Source organism: Opisthocomus hoazin, chromosome 6 (assembly GCF_030867145.1).
Source record: "Opisthocomus hoazin isolate bOpiHoa1 chromosome 6, bOpiHoa1.hap1, whole genome shotgun sequence".
In the NCBI taxonomy this organism is placed as follows: domain Eukaryota; kingdom Metazoa; phylum Chordata; class Aves; order Opisthocomiformes; family Opisthocomidae; genus Opisthocomus; species Opisthocomus hoazin.
The window spans coordinates 47,345,015-47,370,244 of record NC_134419.1 but is presented as its reverse complement, the minus strand read 5'-3'; the positions used below and the strand labels follow the sequence as shown (position 1 = coordinate 47,370,244).

At 41.9% G+C, this 25,230-nt stretch overlaps 1 protein-coding gene and 1 long non-coding RNA gene across 5 annotated transcripts in view; one reads left to right on the top strand and one right to left on the bottom strand.

Moving 5' to 3' along the window:
- LOC142361615 (uncharacterized) overlaps nt 1-9,294 on the bottom strand; it is a 35,997-nt gene extending 26,703 nt beyond the window's left edge. For both annotated transcript variants that reach the window (XR_012764251.1, XR_012764250.1), the window contains exon 1: nt 8,793-9,294. This is a non-coding gene — a long non-coding RNA (uncharacterized LOC142361615). The remainder of the gene's footprint in view (nt 1-8,792) is intronic.
- OGDHL (oxoglutarate dehydrogenase L) overlaps nt 9,277-25,230 on the top strand; it is a 57,356-nt gene continuing 41,402 nt past the window's right edge. Inside the window, exons 1-4 of one of the 3 annotated variants that reach the window (XM_075422992.1) lie at nt 9,277-9,367; nt 14,032-14,266; nt 20,533-20,712; nt 24,225-24,327. In XM_075422992.1, coding sequence (XP_075279107.1) covers nt 14,060-14,266; nt 20,533-20,712; nt 24,225-24,327 — 490 coding nt within the window. In that variant the 5' untranslated portion in view covers nt 9,277-9,367; nt 14,032-14,059. Of the gene's footprint in view, nt 9,463-14,031; nt 14,267-20,532; nt 20,713-24,224; nt 24,328-25,230 lie in introns of all 3 variants that reach the window. The other 2 variants (XM_075422991.1, XM_075422993.1) reach the window with 2 other exon arrangements.

The window sequence follows — 25,230 nt, the reverse complement described above, 5'->3', positions numbered from 1 at the left end:
TTGGAAAGGTTTTGTTACCCTGACTGACAGCAGGAACCTCCTTTGCCTGCTAGGAAAGCTTTTGGCCCCAGTAGTTTGAAGGGTTTCAAGGCTAAACAAATTCCTGTTTGCTTTAAACAAGCATCTCCCTCTTTTTGCCTCAAATCTTGATTACATGTGACCTTCAGATAGCCTCAAAATGTTAATAAATTACTTTGAGATTGGTTTCTGCTACAGTCCAGTAAAAGCTCCTGACAGATCCATGTAAAATTGTACCCACGAAAAATGTTTAATCTCTGACCAAGACAATGCATTTGTGTACTTAAACGAGCAGGGGAAGGCTTTGCTGTTCTGAAAATTCATGTGGCAATGACCTGACAGAGCTATGACTTATGGGAGTTAAATCCAGCTTTGGATCCTGATCCCCAGCAGTACTTGGCCAATGTTTTGCTGAATGGGTGCACGAGGATGTACAGATCACAACCACCAGCATCTTGAAACAACAAATAACACCAGGTATTCCCTGATGCCCTAATATTTCTCTAGGTCTGAGACATAACGCAAGCAGCAACTAGCAGCTAAAGCATTCTAATGTTGTATTTAGTAGTTTGTATCTTAAGGCATTTCCAAAAATGAGTACGTGGAACACCCCCAGACCTGGTGGGTGAAACCCACGCATGTTTTGTCCCCCACTCGCGAAGGTGTTAATTCCTTGCAAAAGCCTCTTTGTTTACTGAAGCACTTGCTTTGTATCTCTGCTCTGCTCTGACGGCCTCACTGCTGCTTGGCTGTGTCTAGCCGATGATCTCAGCCTCAGCCCGAGAGGTTCACCCTGTCTGCAGGAGGAGTCATAATTCAGCCCCCCAGCTCGCCCCCGCTAAGCCTCGCACACGGAGCGCCCGTGGTGACAGCGCATGCCGGCTGCGCTTGGTGGCTTTGGAGTATTGACTGAACTGTCAAACTCATCTGCTTAAGGCTTGGGCTAATCACCGTCCCCAAAGGGATGTGCAGTCCTCACTCTTCAGAGCTAGCTCCTTCCCTTGCTACCATGTGCAGGGGTGGTAATGAGGGAGGATCATAATTTGCTAGCTGGATTGAGTCAGAAATGACAGGTAGGATTTATTTCTCACTTTCCAAACACCTTTATAGAGTTCTCAATTTTTTTCCCTAATTGGCTTCAGTGACAGCCTTCCACAGGCACTGTGCACATCCAGCAGGGTGGGTCTATGCAGGAAAGGTCTGTTCGTTAAGGCAACGGCTGTAATTGCCTTAGACTGCCACAGCAATAGCACTAAATATCCAACCCTAGCATCATTACAACCTGAAACTCATCTCACAGTGGGGTCTGCCTTTCACTTAATGATGTTCTTCACATAGTGTACTGTGCGTTGAAGGTGGTGCTATGATTAACCAGACTAGGACTTCACACAGCTCAAAATGCCTTGAAATGGGGCTGTAGTGATACTCCCTTCACGTTAGTGAGACAAGCAGCATCCAGCCATCTGCTGGTAACTGCCCTGCAGAGAAGCTGAGCGAGCTGGGCACCGTTATGGTGCTGCGTCCCAAGCACCGCAACTGCCTTGCGTTAATAAGCATTAGCACAACTCAGTGAGCCCAGCATCCATGGGTGAAGACTTTGTAAAACAGGAGCACCTGCGTAATGTGACAGCCTGACCTGCACAGCAATCTGGTCTGAACGGAAGCTACAGCAAATTTAGAACAATTTATTCTGAGCTGATAAAACAAGGACAAGAGAACATGCTGGGGGTAAGTTTGGGGTGAGTTGTTGCATTTTTCCCATAACACCAACATTATTTTTCTGAAAATCTCTTCAGTGATGTGGTGGCTGCTAACAGATCGACAGTCCACGTGAAGCATTAACAGTAAGCTCACCCTGGTAACTGAGGCGCTCAGACTATTTTCTACTTTACTGGAGAACAATTGTACAGTAAAAGACAGGCAACAAAAATTAAGGGAAGTGTAGAGGTGTTTCAGCTGTGAACAAGAATCCCACTCTACTATTGTCCAGCTGTGTCCAGCACTGTCAGCATAATATTTCTGAACGGCCCCCATCAGGGAAACAGAAATTATTGTTACTCTGCACGCAACAGATTCGACAGTTACAGCCCACCCCAGAGCCCTTGGGTATTTTACATTAACACTTTTGCTGAAGGTTCCTTTGGCTCAGGCAACAGAGGAGAAGGGGTTGGGGGCTGCAAGAGGAAAGTGTTAGGAAGAAATGATGAAGTTTTAACTGTACAAGAGGTTTGGAGAGCAGCTTCAAAAGATCCTATTAAAAACCAGACATGGTGCCAGAACAGAAGTAAACAGAAAAAGCCTGCTTAGTTATTGCAGAATAACTCGGTGGGGACAGTGCATCCAAGGGAACTCTAGCTTTGAGGCACAACATGGTGTTGATTAGTGCAAATAAACCTCTTCAAGAGTCACCTTTCAGCAATTACAATCAGACACCGCCACTGTGGCTTCAAAAGCTTCATTAGCAAACCCTTCTCCCAGCAAGCGCTACAAATCTCAGATACCCCAGAAGTTTTAACTGATGGAGAACTGTCTTGCCTTATTTATTTTCTTCCAAATGAAAGAAGTGGGAAGATAATTGCACATTCCTTCATCAGGATAAATAGCATTAAAAATCAAAATAGATCCTCCTGAAGAAAACGCAGCCAGTGGTACAGAATAAGAGATGAGGATAATTTTGCAGTAGAGTATGATGATGTCAGGGTAACTTCATGTTTTGCTGTCATGTAAAGGGACAATCTAAAAAAATGCAGTGTGTTTCAGATGTAGCTAAAAAAACTATCAAAAGTAAAGAGTGTTTCTATTTTTGTTACGATTCTCTTATGAAATTGAAAAATATTGCAAAAATTTTATAGCCATTTTCTCCTAATCCACTGGTAAAATGGAAAAAAATATTTTTAATTCTTTCTCAGTTAAGGAAAAGACAGTTGGCAGTGCTTCATTCATTGTCAACATGCCAAATGCTGGCAGGCTTTTGTGTAGTGCCAGTGGTGATCTACTCCCAGTTAGCGGGAAGACTTCTTGCTGTTTCTCCTGCCAATGTACTAACTTCCCATTAAAATACTAGGAGAAATTAAGTTTAGTGCTCTTGCTAATTTCAACAAGAATTCACTACTTGGCAGCTAAAATGAATGTTGTTCAGCACTGTTCCTTCCTAACCTAAACTCTAACCCTCCTATTGACTCGCCGCTTTGTATATGCTGTAGTTCTTTGTTTACTCTGAGATTTTAATGATAATACAATGAGATAGAGAAATAATTATGCCAACAGTTGCTTTTGTTCTTGTAGTTATAGTAGGCTAATTTATTAGCACAGTCTTGTGAAACAGCCAGGTGGAAGTTATATTTTTCCAATTTTCATTTGGCTCTATTGTCTCTCTCAGTGGATCCGTGGCCAGACAAATGGGGTCCTGCATTGATTCTACCGAGGAATATGTTTGGAGAATAAAGTCATTTGAAAAGGCCAGAATCGGTTGAGAAGCAGTCTTCGGTGATCTTGGTCTTCCAATAAGACACTCTGAACTTCTAAGCTACTGTTTTCTCCAGAGCAATACAGCCTGAAATTTTAGAATAGAGAATAATTAAATCCAAGATGGATGCTATCCATATAAAACTATCCATACAGGTTTGTCTGTTGACCAAATAACGATTGCATGCTTAACCTTAGATCTGGCATGACTTCTGTTGTGAAGTTGGTACGAATCATAGATGCTCCAGTCAGGTTTGAAGGAACGTTGGAGGTCACCCAGGGCAGCTCCCGCTCAAAGCAGAATGAACACTGGAGTCAAAGCAGGTTGTTCAGGGCTTTGTTCAGCTGGATCGTGGAATCTCCAAGGATGGAGGATCTACCATGTCTCTGGGTCCCTGCTGTTTTTTAACCTCCAAGTGAAAAAATGTTTTCCTTGTATCTAGACTGAACCACCCCTGTTTTACCGTCTCTCATCCTCCTGCCATGCAGTGTCGTGAAGAACCTGGCTCTGCTGGCTCTGTCCTCCTGCTGACCCCCCCAGGCTATCCCTGTGGCTGAGGAAAGGGAAGTAATCGCTTCAGCGTGCTGCTGGCTTTCCTCGCTGGCTCACGTTTAACCTACCCAAGAAGCAGTGCAAAATTGGGACCAATTTTTCTGTCCCCCAGACACCCAGAAGCCCATGTCTCCTTTATCACAGGAAGTTTATCAGGTATTATTACTCCAGTTTGTGACGCACAAAGCTAAGTGTGTGCAAGCAAAGGGAATGGAAAAATAACCCATGTGAAATTTCCCACATAAACTTCACTGCAGGAGGTGTCAGAGGTAATTAATATGCTTCTCCCATGTGGGACTGGAGAGGGAGAAAAGCCTGATAAAGGATACCAGTTGACAAAAAAAGGAAGACAAAAAAGACTGGGGGAAAGCACTGAAGTGAATAGAAATTTGCTGCTGATTCATTAGGGTCATGGGTTTCACCTGGTGTCTTTGTAGTAGTAAAATGTGCTGAACGTGGCTGTGTAGCTACTACAGGGAAATATCCGGAAAGAGGTTTGCCAGATACTGGAACCCACTTGAGCCAACTATTGAGAACATCAGCATGAAGCTACTTCAAACAAGCCTTGTGCTGATGCTTAAGCATGTGCCATTTTAGGGAGTGTAATAAGTTCACCAGAAATGTAGTACTGTTACCCTGGCTACACAGCAGCTCAGAGCAGATCCGTACCAGTGCTACCAAAAAGCATTTTCCCATCCGATGCAGATACATCTACTAGAATAAAAACAAAAGCTGTGGAGCAAACCCAGCAGCACTCAGCAGTTGTCAGCTGCTGCTAAGAGTAATTTGGTTCCTCCTACAAACATGGCATGAACTCCAGGCTGTAAAGTATGTTTACAATTAATATCTTTTCACACACATGGACATAAGTAGAGCGCTGACAGTGCAGGGTGCTTAACAGCAGGCAGGACGCTGGATGCTGCACGGGAAGACTATGGCATGCAATGCCAGCGGAGAGTGTGGGGCCAGGGCTGGAAGGGGAAAGGTCTTCATTATGCTGTGTCTGGCTTGAAGCAAGAATTTGTGGTTACCCTCCTGCAGGAGCTGCTCCAGATGTAGAGCACTTCTGGGTGGAAAGGTCAAAGCAGCTGTGACCACCCCAAGTAATGTGCCCTGCCCAGGAAAGGCTCCTCTGTCTGGCAGAGGAGGTACCTGCCAAATAATTTCAGGGTATTCCGAGATGGTTGCAGAAAAGGAGGAGAAATGTTGTGCATGTACAAGGAATTGGTGCAAATCCCAGCTGGAAGAGCAAGTCTCATTACTCTGCTACTGTTTATAGGGATTTAAAACATTTTTTAGCATTATTTGAAATATCTACATAGGACAAGCAGCAAAAACCTAAAACCTCCCCTTTGAAAAAGGACCGAGTGCTTTGTTGGAGCTGTTTGGCCTAGGATGCTCTAAGGTTTTGAAGTCTCAAATTTAAGTATTAGACAAGCCTAATGACCAGAGCCCGGTACGATATTCACTGTGCTTATTGTTAGACTCAAAGTTAGAGGATGCTTTACCATTTCCAAATTGCCTTACTTTAAGAAGAGATGATACTTTAGATTTGAACCTATGTTAGTTTGTAGTCTTCATGTGGAATAAACACATTGGGAAATAAAGTAAAATGGAGTTTCTGTGCCTGGCTTAAGAGAACTTCTGGTAAACATTATCTCTAGTGGAAATACATTACCAATAACATTGAAGAGTTGCCAAAAATACATAAATATATCTATCTCAGGAGGGGAAGCTATTAATGAGATTGTCCTTCTATGAGTAATCCTGTACCCAGACCACCTCCTATGAGATTACCCTTTGAAGAAACAAGCCTACTGAGAAGTCATGCTGTGTTAGAGAGGGAGTTGTGTGAAGCAATTAACCACAGGAACCGCAGTGCTGATTGCAAGTAGCTGCTGATCCAGCAAGCAAAACTGATGTACCAAAAACAAGCAAAGGCAGAGACAAGGCATTAGCAAGTCATGCAATACCATACCGTGGAACAAACGATGGGTCGCGCTGCATCCCCAGTGGGCAACACGGTGTGTTTCCAAAAACAGCTTGTCTCCAGTTTCGTTAAGTCATGCTTTGGTTTGTTCAAATAGGTTGGTTCTAGTTTTGTTAACTCATACCCGAGTTTAGATATAAAAGAGGCAGAAACAAGTAAGAAAGCATGTCAGATTCACACTGACATGCTACAGAAAATAAGGATACATATAAAATAAATCGTGATGAGGCAGTGTGTCTTTCAACACAACAGACAATTTCACATCTGACTTCCATTTCAGGGGTACTCTCGTGACTATCCTGTGTTATGCACTTTATCCAGGGCAAAATTTGTCTAACACATAACACTTCTTCAGTGCAGAGCTGGCAAGAGAATGATGCTAAGCAAGCCGGCAAATTTGGCTCTGCGTCTGCTATGAATTGCAATTTTTCTAAGTTTTCATTCCACTGATAGACCTTCATTCCGGCCAACGTCAAAGTGTGATAGTTTAGCAGGAAGCAAAGCCAGTGTCTGTATCTCCCTTTGAGTGGTGGGAGAGAGAGGTAAGTCTACAAGTGGACAGATAAATGGGCAGGTAAAAGTGAACTGTAATTGGAAATTTTAAGAATTAAAAGTAGAATCATGAGAAAATAGCTGATCATCCATCACAAGGGCTCACTGGAGAGCAGATGAGTGGTAAGAAGGCTCCAGGGAGACCTTGTAGCCGTCCACACCTGAAGGGGGCTTATAAGAAAGATGGGGACAGGCTTTTTAGCTGTTGTGATAAGGCAAGGGGTAATGGCTCTAAACTAAAAGAAGGTAGATTTAGATTAGATACAAGGAAGAAGTTCTTTACTCCGAGGGTGTTGAGACCCTGGCACAGGTTGCTCAGAGAAGCTGTGGATGCCCCCTCGCTGGAAGTGTTCAAGGCCAGGCTGGACAGGGCTTTGAGCAACCTGGTCCAGTGGAAGGTGTCCCTGGCCGTGGCAGGGGGTTGGAACTGGATGATCTATAAGGTCCCTTCCAACCCCAGCTGTTCAACGATTAAGGTATGGCTCAGAGGTACTACAGCAAGAGCTGGTGGGGCAGGCACCGAAAGCTGAGTGCGAGCGGTGAGAGGGAAATCCAGTTACAATAAATAATGGAGATTTTGGGAGTTGCTCCAAAGCACAACAACCAGAATTTTGCTGTTTTAAGCACACAAATTCCCATTGTGCGAAGAATATAAAAAAAAAAAAAAAGAAAAAATAACATAAATGTTGTGAAATTGGGCAACGGCTTCAGGGAACAGCATAAGCACGTAAAACACACTATAGGTACCTTAGTGTCGATCCAAGAATGTTTATGCTGTTCACTGCAATGGTATTCAAAGTCGGATTTGACATGTGGTTTTCCCTATGAAGTAGAGGGGAGATCTGCTTGTCCTCACTGTAATTTTTAATTGAATTCATGTTCACTCAGCATAACACGATTGCTCTAAAGATGGCTTCTGTCTTCTCATAATAAGGTTAAAACTCAATTAGTAGCTGCAGCATCTAACGATATTTCACCACTTGCCAGAAGGCTCAACCAGCATCTGGCTAGCTGCAAGCAACCGCTCCAGCACGCGTTTCATCTCACAGGGTGTTGGGCTCCCCCAGCCAGCGCGGCGGTCGTCCTCCCCGGCAGCACCGTCCATGGCACAGGCTGTCCCACAGTGCTCCCTGTGCCAGCTCCCTGCGCAATCTGTTCCCTGCGCTAAATACTGTATCACAAAAATGTTACCACAAAAGCATTCACACCTTCACTTTGCAATATCCATCAGTTTCTTGGAGATGCACACCTGCTAGGAAAACTGCTGAGATGATAATAAGGCTTTTGATTTATTTATGCGAGGATTTATCTAGAAGAAATTAATTTTACTCTAATCAACAACTGTAATAACCAATAAACCTCATGAAAAACTGTGTGACCATTAGGTGACAAAGCCCCAGGTGAACCCTGTTGTGTTCCTTCCTAAGGTTTTTGCTTTCCATTTCTGCCCATCTGACCCTGATAAACTCATTTTTGCAGTATACCCTTAGAACAAATTACAGCTTTTTCTGTCCGCCTTCCTTCCAAGGCATGCACAGTTTTCCCATTATTCATATCTTATTATTTATCCAGAAAATTATCAAACATTGGTATTTATGTGATGGTGTCAACATCTACCTGAAATACCAGTTGTAATGTCTGCATAGAGGATTGACCTTGGTCGTATGTTCTGTGTGACTTGATTGAAGAGCAGGTAAACAACAAATATGTCATGTTGTGAATTATTACAGAAAATGGATAGACAATTGTAATTTGAAGACATCCAGGACAGAAGATTGCTTGGAAGATATAAATAAGACTTCTGCCAGCAAAGCAACAGTTAAAATTGTATTGTCTTGCATTTTATCTTTGGCCACATAAGCTGAGACAATAACTCACTCAAAAAAATGCCTCAAACGTAGCTCAAATCATCTTGTCAAGGCCTCCTACCAGCTATGTACAAATTTTGGAGAGAAAGTGTATGTGTCCTTGGAATGCTTTACATCTCTTTTATGAAACTTCCAGTCATTCCCATACAGGAGTTGTGTGAACGACTTGTCCTTTAGATGTGTTTTCCTTCCTTGTTCCCTTCACAGATACTCATCTGATCAGTGCTTTCATTTATATTTATATTCTATTTTTACCAAAAACTGTCGGGCAGTGATCACCAAAGGGCTTTCTATGTACACACACAGTTTAATGCTGTCCTCTGCCATTATTGTCAAGTGCAATTACCTTCTTTGCGCCGGTATCTTTGCAGGCCTGCGGAGTGATGTGAGGAAGGTGCAGCACGCCGTCTTCAAGGCTGGGATAGTCTTTTATATCCCCGCGATGCCTCACACTGTGCAGCTGCCGAGGTGTCTGCTTCTACCACGTTTTCCCGACGATCGCCCAGAAATCTTGCAGATGGATGTTCACGTTACCCTGTTTTCCCTTCCGCCAGGCAGATCTCCTGTTGCGGACACCCCAAGGCAGGAGGCCCACGCACCCCAGCTAGGGCAGCCTCCAGGGCAGCAATGCCTTCACCGCATACTGGGAGAAGCGACTGGAGCAACCACGGGGCTTCCCGGAGTGCCCGGCTCCTGAACGAAGCACACCAGGACCGAAACGTTCCGCTGCTTCGCACCTCAGCAGCTGCCCCGTCCCGCCGAGCGTCGACCCCAAAATGGCGTCTCCTTAGGCGGGCGCTGGGGGGGGCGTGGCCTCGGGCGGGGGTGCGGCGGCCGCGCCTGCGGGCGGCGGTGCCGGGGACAGCGCCCCGCGGCCCCGCCCCGCCGTGACCTCAGCGCGCACCGCCTCACGTGACGCAGGTAGCGGTCCCCCGCCCCGGCGCTCCCTCGGCGCGGCGCGGTGCCGCCGTCCACGGGCGGGACGGAGCCTCCGCCCCCCCCCTCAGTCCCCTCAGGTCTGTCGGCGCGGGCGGGGGGCGGTGGGCCAGGCCGGACCGGGCTCAGCTCGGCTCGGCTCGGGGGCGGCAGCCTGGGGGCGGCGCGGCGGAGCCAGGCCGGTCCGTGTCGGGGTCGCCGCCCCCCGCGCAGGCCGCTTGCCGCGCTGTTGTGAGGGGCCGCCCCTCAGGGCCGGGCCGGGCCCCGGAGCGCGTCCTTCGGCGTGGCTCGCGGCAGGCGGCCTGCCGGTGAGCCCTCGGCCCCGCCGGTGAGCCCTCGGCCCCGCTGCTGCCTCGGCAGCCCCGCTGGCTCCCGTCGAGCCCGGGCCGCTGGCGTGGCGAGGTTTTGGCCGTGGAGGGACGTGTCCTTGCCTGATGGACAGGAGAACAGAACCGAACCCTTCCAGATCTTTCCCCCCTGCTCCCCAGGTCGCCTGGAGTCTTGCAGTGGTGTTGCCCCCTTGGTGCCCACCGAAAGGGGTTGTTCCTGAGGGGAGAGCAGCAGATGGTGTAGTTTTATAGCGTGGAGGTGATGGCGTGCGCCTTGTGGTGGAGGCATGGCTCGTGGACCTCCTCCAGGTCAACCTTCTGCGCTGCTTTATACAGCGCAACACATCTGTGCTGGAAGAAGAGACGTTTAGTGTGTGGAGGTATATATTCCTGAAATAGCCATGTTTGAGAAGGATATTCCATGCCTCCCTTGTTTCACTTACCCATGACAGGCTTTTGGAGGTACTGAATTGTCTTCATCCATTTTTTTTCACTGTCAGCCTTGTTTTATTAGGATTATTCAATCTTAAGAAGAGCTTTAGGAGTGAGTAGCATAGGGCATACAGAAGAAAACGACCATAATTGTGGATGAAGGAGCGTTTTCGTGAAATATGGACCAGGCATTTGAATGACTGCTTCTGCAGAGCATGGAGAACGTTGGTTAGCATTGGTAGCAGGACTTCATGTGTGTGCTAAGAAACTCAGTAAGGCTACTGGCAATACCAGGAGAATGTTGATTCATATGATACTTGCCTGTGCAATGTATTTATGTTTAAAGTGAGCTTGAAAAAATCTAGGTAAACACTTTGCTATCAGAAGTGTCTCGCTGTCTCATATGCTTCTATTACCCTGTAGAAACCTGGGCAGAATAATTCAGGAGGCAGTCCATGTCATTAGGTCACTGCTAGAATTCAGAGTGCCAAGGTGAAAGTGAGCTCGTAGCTGGAGACACACATGCCGTACTGCAGAACAGCTGCAGAATCTTTCAGCTGCTTAGGGCTTTCGTTTACTTCCACCATTTTAAGGGTGCTTTGGTGCATTAAATATCAGATTGTTCTTCTAGTTCGCTGCTTCTTTCTTATTTTTGACCTCCGGTAGAGATTTAATTAATATCTTCCTTTAGGTTACTCTTAACTCAGCTTGATTCCTTGCCAATCACCGTTTACATTTCAGGGCTGATTTAGGAAACGTAGCAGAGTGGAACGATCCTAACTATTTCTGACTTCTGCCTGCTGTCCTGCGTGCTGATTTTTGACTGACAATCTCAAGGCTGAGTGGGCTGAATGGTCTATGATTGTGCTGGTGGTCTCCGATTTGTTTAGCTGCTGGCAGCTGACATCTGTGCTGAAGAGTAGTGTGTGCCAAAGGAAGAACTAGGAATAAGTCAGTTTTGTTGAGTGAAATTAATCTGTCGTTGAGATCTGACTGGAATTACATGGTTGGTGGCTTTATCCATTTTTGTTCATACCTGCATAAAAATGGAGCTGTTACTTTTTCATGAAATGGGAGTAATGTCTGTGGTAACAGTTTTCTTCACCCCTGATCTTTGTATCTTCACAGGAGTGACATAGCCCATATCCGCTCTTATAGCTTGCGTATTCAGTAGTTACAACTTCAAGTATGGCTCTGACCACGTTTTGAAATTTAAATGGAACTGAGGGAAGTGACTGGTACCTCTTACAAGCTCTGTGTTTCTATTAGGTGTTGTACCATTTGCATCTGTTTTCAAATCTCCCTGACAAATTGTTGTTTTGCTAACTGGTAGAAGAAAGATCTACAAGTTCTGCGGGCAGACATGTTAGGAAGAAAGAATGTGACATTAACTGTACCTAAGAAGCTTGCTGCTGTAGTATGATAAACTGGGAAGAATGTTCCTCTCCTTGCCCTCTCTCCCAGCTCTTTGCAAAGCACTTTAAATGAGGGTGGTTAACCCTTTAGTAGTGAGTGTCCACCCCTCAGGTAAGCATGCAGAAGTTTGGTAGTAGAGGGTGGGATTTACAGGGAAAAAGATAGGTGGAATAATCATTTCTGTCAGAATGGGCACAGGCATAAACTCCAAAGTGCCACGGTGAAATCTTAGTTCTGACTGTTAACAACATGTTGAAATCTTACCAAATTCTGCAAAATGACATAATGCATACATAGTGGTTTTAGTACCATTACCTCTTAAAGAGAATTATGTATGCAGACAATATATTAACTCTGTCGGTGCTGTCCCAGTTGCTCTGAGCTTTTGCGGTGCTTAATGCACTTTCAAAATGGTGCTGATAGTATTTATGCTCCTACAGTTGCTTAGTAGCCCTAGTCATAGACAGGATATTGACACGGGAGGAAATCGGTGTTGTAATCAGCTTTGAATCTGTGAAATGGGAATGGCGAGGGAGTATAGGTAAATAGGAAATAAGGGTAATGTATAGGGGATTCAGCGTCCTGCTAGCCTAACCATCGCCAATTCGCTGAAAATGGCTAGTGGGGAGAGAAGAGTGTGTGGTTTTGAGGTTTTGGGAGTTTTGAAGGTTTAAAGGAGGATTGTCTAATGGTTTTGGTGATACTGCCTTGGGAGAGTACTTTCCATGTATCTGGGCACCACGGAGAATGTCAACAAGTGCTTGCTTGGAAAATTCAGTAAATGGGTGGTGGCAGCTGGTGTTACAAGCTAGGTGTCAGATCGGCTAGTGGATGAGAGTGAAAAGGCTGCAGAAGTCTTGAAAGAGGAGACAAGGGAATTTGGTGTGATAAAGGAGGAGATTTCACTGCTGGGATGATACGGTTAAAGTCAGCAACTAGGAAAGGGATCCAGTCAGCAGCTTTCAAAACAGGTGTTGAGTTAAAAATCTCATGTTAAAACGTGATGCCAGAGAAGAGCATGCAGTAATAGTGTTTATTCAGTAGGAGCCTTTTTTCTTTCTTTTTTTTTTTTTTTAAAGACCAGTATTCATTTTTAAATTGGGTGATAAAAAATGTAGCTCTTCCTATCGCTTACAAATTTAAGAATTCTGTAAGCGTATATTTCCTTTTTTGGAGGGAGAAGGGGAAGAGGAAAAAACAGTGAGGAAATAATTCAATGGGGTTTATATACAGAAAAAGTTTATACAGAATTTTTAAGGTATCTATTACTTCTTGAATTAGAGATAAAATAATCTTTACATGTAGTAGGTAACGTAAGATTTGATCTATGACTTAAAATGACAATGTATTTTTTAAAACACTATTTGGCAGCTCAGTACTTTTGTTTGTTTTTAGCAATTGTTCAACTAGTCACACTAAACCACAAAAAAATTGGATTTTTACCTTCTGACCAAAAAAATTATTTCTCTAATAACAACAACAAAGCGAGAGACACCTCAGAGTTAAATCTGAATTTTTCTTCCTCTTTGTTAATATCCTGCCCTTTATATTCTTGTAGCTTTCCAAATACTTCTAAAGTGAAACCAAAACTAATACTTTCTTTTCACAGTATTGCTATTCCCTTGCAATTTCAGCAACTTCAGCATTAAGATTATATTATTTTTGATCTAATTGTAAGCGGCATTTGTTCTTTTTATTCTGAAAGTGAGCTTTGATTCCCTTTGCTAGTGCTGCAGCTGATGGAGTTCAGCATTCCCAAGATTCAGCCCTTACTGTTCTTCTCACCGTGTTCAAAATTACGGGGAATCTGCTCCCCTTGTTAAGAAGCTCATAAGCGGCCATTGGAAGGACAAGATAAATGTTGCCAGTTAAGAAAGCAAATTGAACTGAGCCTTTTCTAGTGTAACACTGATTGAAGGCCAATGACAGTATGAACACTTAACTAGCAGTTTTAATTGTTTTGTCAGCTCCATTATTCATGGCATAACTTTGAGGCAGTAGGCTTTTTTTCCAACCACTGCGTTTGCGGGTTCATTGAACCTACCCCAGTTTGGCTTGGTGAACGGCCGCAGCTTTCTACAACTGAGAGACAGCGGTTACGGTTGCCAAGAGCTCCAGAGAAGTCAGTGATTAGCAGACTCTTACGTTCCTAGGGAACCGGGGCTCAGGGGGCAAGCGGTACGAGTGGTATCATGATTGGTCCAGGAACTGGGGTGATATTATCAGTTACAGAAGCTGTGAGGTGAACGGATTGGTGTGGGGATGGCCATCAGCAACACGTCCACTGCCATGAGTGTAGCTCTGCAATCAGTCGTGGAGTGGCTTCTCTCCTGGAGAGAGCGTCGTGCCTAGGCCTGAGCTTTGTTGAAGAGCGCTCTAGCCATAAAGCTCAGTTTGCACCGTGAGGCTGAAATGCATCTGCAATTCATTGGCTCTTTTTCTGATGAGGTTTGCTTTTTTCTTTATTAATAGACTTGAATCTTCTGTCTAATAAATAAACATGAGTCATCTGAAGTTTTTTGCGGCAGCACTGAAGTGGCATGGGATTAAACTTCTGGCAAAGCAAGATATAGCCAGAAGGGTATTTTCACATGGCCAACGGTATGCTTCATCAGGAACCTCAGAGCCATTCCTGAGTGGGAGTAATTCAAATTATGTGGAGGAAATGTATTACGCATGGCTTGAAAACCCTAAAAGCGTACATAAGGTAAGTCTAAAACTTGACTGTAAATGATAATATTAGGTTAAGAGTGGAATCGATTTTTTTCTTTTTTTAACTAGTTTTATAAAAAGTCCAGAAAAAGGTCGTGTATGAAATGAAAAATGTGAAACTAATTTGCCCCATATTGATTGTTGTGAGATGTGATATTGCTTCAGAAAAAGTACAGCAGAGCCACAGGCATGGTGAGCTGAGCGGAAAGAATGAGAAGTCCAGACCAGAAATAGTAAGCTGCTCAGAAACTTTCAGCATTCCTCCATGGAAACGCAGTTCAAACAGTTTGTTAAGTAGTTAGTTACATTTGGAAGAAGACCCAAGAAATAAAATACTTTAAATTTGGGGGTTTATTGTAATAAGGTTCTGTCAGAGGATACGTTGTATTTAGATAGTATATGTTGATGCTGGTACTTCTAAACCGTCTGAAGATGATGAATGTTCAGTTCCCTTTAGGTAGCTGTGAAAGTTGCAACCTTAAAACTGGATCTGAAATTGTCAGAAAAGCCTTCTTTAAGTATCTTCAAAAGTATTCTATTCTGTGTCTTTTCCTCTCCTCTCTCTCCAGGCGACTTATATTTGTTTCATTTTATTAACTTTAAATCTGTTGCCCAAATCCTTTCTTGTGGGCAAAATACATAGACATTTTTTAACAAGGTTTCTGCTGACAAGGAAGGCTTTCTTATGGTGATACATGTGTAGTAACTTAAGAAGCTGATGAGAAGTCTGATAAATTCGAAGACAGACAAGTCATTTTCTGGAGAAGTAATATGGATTGTGCCCAAAATGTTTACCAGATTGCTTGTGTGTTCCCTTATTCTTGAGGCACATAGATCAGAATGTCACTTAGAAGTTGTTGCTCTAAGTCTGGTAATCTGTCTGGAGTGTGAGGAAGTGGCGCGTGTTGAGGGGGGAAAAAAAAAGAAGACTGAAAAAAGCAGGTTTGTAGCTGGTTGTTTTTTTGGATGTTGCCTATGATTTTAGCCTTTTTGACAACTCTGAAGACTGGACGTTACTCACACAGCAGATAGATCCCAGGTCTTTTGGGTAACACCCCAACTTGGTGCGGCAGAGGCCGTCTCCACGTGTGGCTCCTTTCACCCTGTCTGCCTTCGGTTCTTCCTTGTGTGACTGCCAGCAGGCGTGCCAGCCAGCGCGGAGTGGGGCCGTGTGCTGTGTGGGTGCCTCCAGTTGATTTCTGAGGGGCCGTTGTGATCTGTTGGTGCTGTAGATCAACGTTAACCCTTTACGTTGAGGACACTGAAGGAGCAACGTCATGCAGAAGGAGCGTGTGTGGTGACGCTTTGTTTTCACGTGTTTTATTTAGGTTACAACGATTCGTGGCAACCTTCTTTCCTTTAAGAAGAATTCAATTTCTTGTTACAGTGGAGAGAGTTTTGCTGCTGTGAAGCCTTGTGGCCTTCTGGTGGGGCCTAAACCTCGGTTGATGAAGCCAGCGTGGCGGAGGCGGTGGGAATATGGGAGCTGGCCGGGGTGCTGAACGGCTGTGCCGGGCTTCTGCGGCAGTGCAAAGACCAAAGGCTCCTCCTGATTAATTTAGACATGCTCGTTGTTGTGCTGATAACCTGGGGGTAGACGGCGATGCTGAAGAACCTGCCGAAAGGCTATCCAGTTCAGCTGGCAGTTCAGGCGCAGCTGGGTGATGAGCCCTGATGGGATGATGCGGTTTGTAGGTTGAACGGCGACCAATAAGTTAGCAGAACTGCATTGACAGAGGAATGTAAATGTACTGGTGCAGTGGGGTGTGGCCTAGGGAGTCGATCCCAGGTAACTCAAGATGCATTTTAAAAATGTGTGAATTGTTTTCCAGGTTAACTATATATAATATACTTAGAACAGTAATGAACTGAAGTAAATTCACTGTGTGCCTGGTTGATGAGGCTTGAAAGAATATGATTGATGGACATCACAGATTACTTTACAGCTATTCTTGCCTAAATAATTAGTTTTTTCACAGCCTAGAAAGAAGAGGGGGAGGAGAATGATGCTGATTAATTTTACTTTGTTTCATCAACAAAATTGATTTTTGATTTCTTGAAAACCAACTCATTTCATCAGCTGAAAGCTGTAAATACCTACCCAAGAGTGTTGTTGACAGAAAGTGTTCATTTTGGGCTTTAATAAAACAGGTTAAAAACATTGAGAGTTGAACTTAGCTTGTTTTCATAAAAATACAGAAAAAGTCGTGCTGTAGTTGTGTGACTGTTAGCAAGTTGTGAATTTGCCTTTCTGCCATGCAAAGTGATGCAAGTGTTGGAAAATAATGCGAAGAGACATCAGCAGCTTATGTGATGTTGATTATCGTACTGTTGATAATTTGGCTCTCTCTGCAGGCCACTCATATTTCATTGTTTTATCCAGTATGTCTGGCATGGTTTAGAGAGCCGATTTCTGCTAAGGGTGTAGACATTACATACTCTCTCCTCTTTTTCCTCTTTATTATTTCTTATTTTTCCTCTGTATTTCTTATTTTTTCTCATGTTTCTTCTTCTTGGATATCTCCTTCTTATCAGAGGGGATGTGCTTACTTTTACTTGATGAGATGAAAAAGCTTTAATTTTCCTGGGCTTTAAAATTCATGCACTATTCACTTTTACTTAAACACTCCAATTAATCAAGGCTCTGCAAATTATTTCCCTCTCAGAAGATTTGACTGGACAGGTCTTCCCATGTATGCTTATTTAAAAGTGTTTGAAATATGGCTGTCACATTCCAATGAGCATATTCAGTGTTACTAGCCTTTTTTCTGAGAATGTCTCCTTTTTATGTATACCATGGTTATATATCAAGGAATATGCATTTATATCCATAGGAGCTCTTATTCTTTGTGCAAATCCATTCCTGATGATTTCCTATTTTTCTTTTTCTTCTGAATTTTCTGTCCTTGGAGTAGCCAAGACAACAATCAGAATAAAATGACGTGGCCTCTGAAAAAGGCATCATTATTTCTCCCTGAAGCGTGGTGTCAGGGCCATAGATCATAAGGGAGAAGCTTGACAAGGCTCAGTTATTACTATCACAAGATTAATTACAAAACTGCATGGTTGGATATTGAGTACATAATGCCTGCCATGTTATTCTGTATGCAGCCGCTCTACTGTGAGTGTGTAATCACTTCCTTGTTTTATGTACTTGGAAAAAAAGTGTGGGGGTTTTGTTTTGTTTTGACTTCATCTTTTTTTTCTTTTTTTTTTTTTAATGACGTAGAGATGCTCAGTATGTGTCATTTGACGCTTTACTGTCCTCACTGCAGTTGATAAATATTGTGATGTCACTAGGAAAAAATCAAACCAATGTCACTAGAAAAAAAACAAACCATGAAGATAACTAATATGTTACTTGTTATTCTAAGTGCAACACTGTTTATTATATGAGAGTAGAATATTGCCACTGAATCACTTGCATTGTATGGTATTACTGGAGAAAATAATGGCTAACTACAATATAGATTTGCTGACAGGAGAAATAAAAAAAGGAATGTATCATGTATCACTGTAGTAATTCATTTTTCCAGATATATTTTTCCATCATAATTCTTCTCTACCATTTTCTTGAAGAACTTTACTAATTTAGTTGAGAACCTGCAGGTTTGCTGTGAGACCAGGCTGGTCTTCTGTCTGTTCAGTCACATGGCAAACGCTGTTGCCAAAGACTGACATTGATACACAGGACTTGAAGACTATAATCTGGTATCAATCTTTGAAAGACACTACAGAAATTTGTAAAGGCTTTGATGGATGTGTATCTAGAAAAAACTAATTTTCTGTAGCCAAATGATGTATTTTCCCTCCCCTCTGATTAAATGTCGAGCTTGCCCAACAAATCAATGAAGTTCAAAAATGCGATAGGAAAGAAATAGTGTGGGTTCCTTCTGTCCCAGCTGGCTGTATCTTCAGATGTAAACATTTTGAAGGTATTTCTTTGTGACTTTGCATGAAGAAGGAGTCCTATGTTTATTCTTCTTAAATGGGTAGAGTGTTGGGCAAGTCTATTTGGATTTTGTTAGCAACTGTCTCAGCAGAGCGCTTGTCTAAAAACATGTTCAGTTGTTTGTGGGACTGTGCTGTGATAACTTTTACATCTAAATGAAAAGCTTTTGACTCAACAGAGGAATAGTTGTATTATCATCACTGTATGTGTATCCTGGTGTTGGGAAAAGTGAGGAAGGAACCTTAACACAAGCAAAGCATATTCTTTATTAAAACTTTGAATGAATACCAAGTGTTGTATTTGTCATGGATCCAAATGTGTGTTTGGAATTTCCTAATCTAATGAAAGTTAGTCACAGTGTATTGCCAGAATAGTGCCTCCAGTCTAAGTAGCCTTGGTTGTAACACGAAGGGATCGTATCTGTTTTTCACTGTCTGGGATCTGCAAACTCCCAGACTAGGTGCTGTATGGGCATGGAATAACAGTACTGAGCTTATTATGGAGTAAGAAGGTGTATAGAGAGCATACCAAAGGAAGTGCAGTTGCACTGACAGACTCTTGTAGCTTGTTTATAGGATGTTGTGTAAATTCAGACTTCCAATCTCAGCGCAGCTGGCGAGGTGTCAAGGTAAGAAGAACGTAGGAAATGGGCATGATTGAGAGAAGGGAGGAGGAATGAATTCTTCATCAGTGTGTCTGGAACTGACCACCAGGCATGATCTCTCTGCCTTTATTCATCATGGCGTATAGAAGTTAGGCTATGTTTAGACCAAGTCAGTGTAAGAGCAGGGTGATAAATGAAGTCAGTTTATTGTATTTGTATCAATGCAGCTTTGTATTAATGAAGAAGTAAGAGAGGTGCATTAAGAAGTAAGAGAGGTGCCCAGTGTTTCTCGGGCATCATGCTGATGAGGAGGTTCCTGCCAACAGGCTCAATGAGTCCCCCCACTTCCATAACTTGAACTTGGAAGGTTGAGTGATGTTTAGCTCTTGTATGCTGCCCCTCTCATAGTGTTTCTGAACACCTTAAAGCTTGCAGAAATTTCAATGTGAAGACTTTCTGTTAATGAAAACAGAATTTTGTAAATACTCTGCTGTTGTGCAGTGTTGGTATTATGTTATTTTGATTCTTTTGTGTATTCTGTAATGAATTGATTAAGTAATGTTCTTTGAAAATCAAATCTTTGGGCTACTTTTTGTCTCTTCTGGCACTGGTTCCTTGTAATGCATTAGTTCCCAGCTCACAGCCAGGGTAAATAACATACAGTGTACAAAATGAAATTTATCTTTTATGGTTCTTCTATTTCAGTCACAAAGATTTTAAAGCTTTGAAATAGCTTCCTTTCTTTCCTAAGTTAGCCAGACTGGGGAAGGTGTTTTACGACCTTTCATTACCTTTTATGGAAACTGTAAGCTAAGCACAAGTATTGATTAGTGCAGGCTTTCTTCTTTGTTGGGTATAAGAATCTCAGATGTTTTATCCCATTCTGCTGCTGTCTGTTGGCATCCATATATCTAATACCATTCTAACCTGGGACAGTGACCACCTCATCAGAATGGAAATAGTTCAGGAAAACCAGATTTGGGCATACGTGGAGGAAGTGGTTTGTGTAAAAGAGCAGATGGAAATAAAGGGATATTTCATTTGTTGTGATTCAGTTTCTGAAATATGTACTCTTTGAAAGTTATGACTTGCACCTGAAACTGGGTCCATAATTTCTTTCATAGGAAAGTAACCTAAGCTAGGGAGGAAAGGATCTTGGACCAGAAGCCTCACTCAGAAAAGCTGTCATTGCTTTTAAACAGTTTCTTCAAGAAAGGCCCTTAAGGATTGATTCTGATTTAGCATAATCAGTTAGTGTCTTGAAGTGTCATAAATTCTTTAAGTATCATTAAAGGAATGGATTAATGTCATTTATTAAGGTTTTCAGTTTTATAGGCTTGATAACACTTTACCAGCAGCATTATATCATGCCCATTACTGGTTGCCTGAATAAACATCACAGTTAAAAAGAGCTGTATGAATGAATAATGTGCAAAGATGCTTTGCACTCATATGTGCTGGAGAGTTTTCTACTGAACAAGCTCGGTGTAAGAAATGAAATGAAATGGGCTCTGTGTAAATGAAATACGCAGTTGCTACCAAGATGTGGACATACTAGTGTTCTCTTTTTGCTGGCTATTAGTGGTACTTAATACTGTCCTATAGTGAGGCAGAGCATTTTCAGCTTGAAGGAGCTGCTTATGGTTGAGACTTTTGTTTGAGGTAATAAATTTTCCTTTTTGTTTCCTTCTCTGTACACGTCTAGTCCTGGGATTTGTTTTTCCGAAATGCTAATACTGGCCAAGCATATGATCCCCATCTACCAGATCAGCTGGAAAGAAAGGCATCATTTCTTGAAAGCCACGGCCTTGCCCAGACACCGGGTAAAGCTGAAAAGCTTGTTGAAGATCACCTTGCTGTGCAGTCTTTGATAAGAGCATACCAAGTAAGTGTACTTTGGGGTAGGTGTGGGAGGGCTCTCCTTTGCAAACAGCCTTGTTCTTCCTTTTTATGTCTGTCTTTGTCTTCTGGTCGTAACTCTTGCCTGTGGTCTTGCTTCTGGTCCAAAATGTCTTGAACTAGACAGTCTTCCCTGCAGTGTCTGAACACTGAGGTCCTGGATTCAGACTGGGATGCTCCTCTGGCTTAGCTGACTCAGGGTTCTGATTGCCTGCAGCCCTGATGCTGGTTGTCTGACTTAACCTGGAAGCTCTTTATGGAGATAGTTGTGACAGGGAACATGAATCTACTGGGTTTTGCCTGTTTACCAGGAGCAGGAGCCACACATGTCAAAGCTTAGCCTTTCCTATTCTTTTGGCTCACCGTACTGTATTAAGATTTTGTTTGTGTGTGTGTGTCTGATTCAGTAAGTTAACTTAATTTTCCATTTTGATCTAGTGTCTGAAACAGTTTTGCTTCATGTGAAGGGTGTTGTCCTGGATATACTGGTACTAATGAATCTCCTGAGGTGTGCATTGAAATAAGAACTTTTCCCTCTCTTCGACAGCAAACTTCGTCATGTTCCAAGCCTGTCTTGACCTCTGGGAAAGTTTGTATTACAGTTCCAAATAGGTAAAAGGAGAGAGGAGAAATTGAATTAACGAGAAATTGAATTTTGGGAGGCTGATGGTTCTGAGTTGGGGTCAGCTTTGATGAATTCTGTTGATGAACAGCTCTCTAACATTTTTTTAACCCTTTTATTAAATTAAGAAATTAAGTTTAATTTCTTTTTTTCCTCTAAAAGAAGAAGGATTTTGGAAATAGCACAGTGGTTTTGGTTAGATGTTTTCTAAATGTAAAACAAGTTTAAATATTTTTATTTAGACTTGTATTTAATATCTTGATTTCAATAAAAGGCTTAAAACTGGTGTGAAATAAAAGAAACCCTTTAATCGTAGATCTGCGTTAGAACAAAATATTGCAGTTTGATTTTTAGTTTTTTTCCAAGTAAGTATGTAACTTCCCAAGAAGTTGGCTACAGTTTGACTTGAGCAGATCTGTTCTGCCCCACACTAGGAATTTTAACTCCTATTTGCTATCATCAGAGGAGTAGAAGTGGAACTTTTTTAAAAACCTTTTTTTTTCTGTACCCATCACATTGTCACCGTTGATTCAGATATGAACCATGTTAATCCAACTGTTGGAGAGGTGTTGTAAAAGAGTAGAAAGGTTTGTGAATATAAAGAATATACAAAATTTGCTTAGAAATAGCTATGTGGAGAACAACCACTTCAACCCATTCACTTTTGCTTGTCGTGAAAATTTGTTGAAGAATTAGAGAAAATTGGAGAATGTTAGACTGCTTTGACACCATTTACTTGAAAATAGTTCGGGGATTGCCATTGTGTTTCCTGTATTTGAAAGAACGTGCCATCCAACTCAAGGAACAGAAATGTCCGTGTAAATAGCAGGCATCCACATGTGTGCCACAAACAGTAAAAGACGTACCTAAGGCAGCTGTCTGTTTTTAAAAGGTATTTAATACCCTCTAAATTCAGTGTCGAATGGATACGATCAATTTGTGACCTTCCTTTGCCTGATAGTGAAATTAAATGGGGATGCATACAGAATTTTCATTTCTCAAACCTGTCAGTGTTTTATGGTTTTTGTGGTAAACTGCCTTGTGGTCTGTTGAGCTGGTCTTCTGAAAAGGCAGTTAATCTATTGTTTGTTCTAATGCAGAGCACCGGAGGCACTGAAAGAAGGATTTCTAGTGAAATGTGTGTGCTTAACAGAAAAGAGCTTAGATAAATTAATTTCTTGAGCCTTCTTTTGTAATGTAGAACTTCTTTTTTTGCATCTGTGTATAGAAAATATGATTTTAAAGCCTAGTTTCAGGTAGTCTGTACTTGCATATAGTTAAATTTACGGTAATTGATGGAAACTTTGCCTGTATGTATTTTCACGAGGTCGATCTCTGATTTTTGCAGTTGTTACTGTTTTCTGTATTCAGCAAAAGAAGTGGAAGTTATTAAAAAAGAACTTGATATTCAGGAAAGTACTGTCTTTAACTAAAGACCAGACTTCTCCTGAAGTGTAATATGGCACAGCGCTTTACTGATTTGCTCTTCTGGGTTTTGGTGTTCTTGCTGATCCTCTTCCTACTAATACTGCAGAGCAGATGTAGCTTAGGGCGTTGAATTCTTTCCTGTTGATGATGCTCGAGACAGAATTGTTTGCTTAGTTCCAGTCAGATAGACTTTGTGCTGCTGTAAACAGTGAGGTGGCACAGATGTTGCTGTGGGCATCATTTGGCCCGTCAGAGTTTTATTACTGGTGATTCATGAGATGCAAAAAATCTCAGAGGCCAGGCTGAATTTACAAGGCTGGTGGTTCTAAAAAAGATGCTGTGTTTCTGTTTGCTAATGAGTGGAAAGCATTTTGTTATGAACTCTCCTTCAAATATAGAACACTTGAATAGTGTTTTTGCGAGTCACTTCTTCATGAACCACACTTTAATCAGACTCTATTACTGTGTGATGCAACTCATTATTAATATTCCAGTTTGTTAATATTTTGTTTTCAGAGACAATTAGGATACTGGTAGTGTGAATGAAATTCTACCCAAGTGATCTGAATTTGTCTTTAAAAAGATAAATATTAAGGAGAAAATGTTCATATATTCATGTATTAAAAGCTTTTAATGAGCTAATTCTGTGTACGAGAATCACGCACAAGAGATATTACATTAAAAAATTGGGTTTTATTTTTGGTTCCATTGAATCAATTAGTTATTTATACCAGTGTTATATCTAAATATAAGGTACTAGTTTATAACAGCATACACTGGCATGCATAACATGGCATGCATAACATGGATACATTAACACCAGTCATATTGATACCTGAAGGCTGGCTAAATTCCCCATTGAATTTGTATTCTTTGGTGTCTTGAATGCCAGTTTTATCATGATGAAATTCCTGAAATTTCATTAATGAAAATAAATGCTATCTCATGTGGAGCAGAGCTCGTGAAGAGTCATCCCTTCACTTCCAATATAAACTTCTTTAGCACCAATCTATGTTTTAGATCAGCAATGCTGTATTTTAGTATTCTGCAGGTGCAGAAAGGGGGATTCAGGCAAAAATACAAACTGACTGAATTAGCAAATTATAGGATCTATAGCCTAGTTGTAGCTTCTTGATTTTACCCAGAGATTTAGAGTACAATCTTTAGTAGCTTTCTTTACTTAGAGTTCAGTGTAATTCCAGTTTAAATTGTATGTCAGACAAAATAAAGGTTATAGTAGAGGTAGTATACATGTCCAGAGATGTAATGCTCATTTTCTGTTCTTACAAGAAAACTTGGGAAATACGACCCTCTTGTGACATTAGTGGTGTTTGCTTATTTGACATCATGGCTGACGTACATACTATGGAAGAGATCAGTGACTTTTTCCCTTTGTCTGACTTTTGTTAGTCTGATTTCATTTTTTTCTCACTTTCCTCCTTTTTCAGATCCGCGGCCATCATGTGGCTCAGCTGGATCCCCTTGGAATTCTGGATGCAGACTTGGATTCATTTGTTCCATCTGACTTAATCACTACAATCGATAAACTCGGTGCGTACACTGTATGCCTTGTTGTTTGCAATGGTCATTTGTCTCTTTTGTCTCATTGGGCTGAGGTGATTTGGTAAGACATTTTAGGAAAGCTTCTGCCCATTCTGCTTGCTCGTATCATGAAATAGTTTCTCTGAGCATCTGTGAGGAGGCTCAGATATCAGGACGATGGAATTTCTACTCTGAGATTACAGGTGACTTACTGGTGAATTCACCTTCTGATGAATGGTGATTATAAACACTTTATAAAACCCCCAAATCTTATGGTTTTGAACACCAGAAATGAATACAGATCAATACATTAGGCCAAGATTCTGGTAATCTAAATTACTTTTGTCTTGTTGTGCTTAATACTTGTTTTGACTGGGCACATCTGAAGGCTAGTCAACAGGAAAAACAAGCAATAAAAAAAATGCGGATAGAGGGACCTAGGGTAATTTTCATACCAAGTTTGGATTCTAGTGTCTGATACTTACTCCTTCTGTATAACTTGAAGAAGTCTGTTTCAAGTTATCAGCAGAAAACACGGAAAGTGCAGAATTCTTTACTTGTGTATATAATCCAATGGTGATCGTTTTAGTTCACTGCTGGAAGAGTGTGGTACGTTAGGGTTTGCTTTTGCAGAGGTTGTTCTGGTTGCTAAGAGGGCATGTCTTTGAGAAATTGCACTGATCAACCCCTCTCTGCTTGAATAAAAAAAAAATTGGATTGATTTTTCTCTACTCCTCAATCTACCTGGTATGTTTAAAGGTGGTTTTCTACTTGATAAAGACACTGAATCAATTTGTCTTTGATATGTAGGGAAGGTTTCTGGACCAGACATAAAACATAGCGCAAACAGTAGATAAAACACTGTGCTTATTTTTACTGCAAGTACATCTACTGGCTCTTTGCTGCTGTATT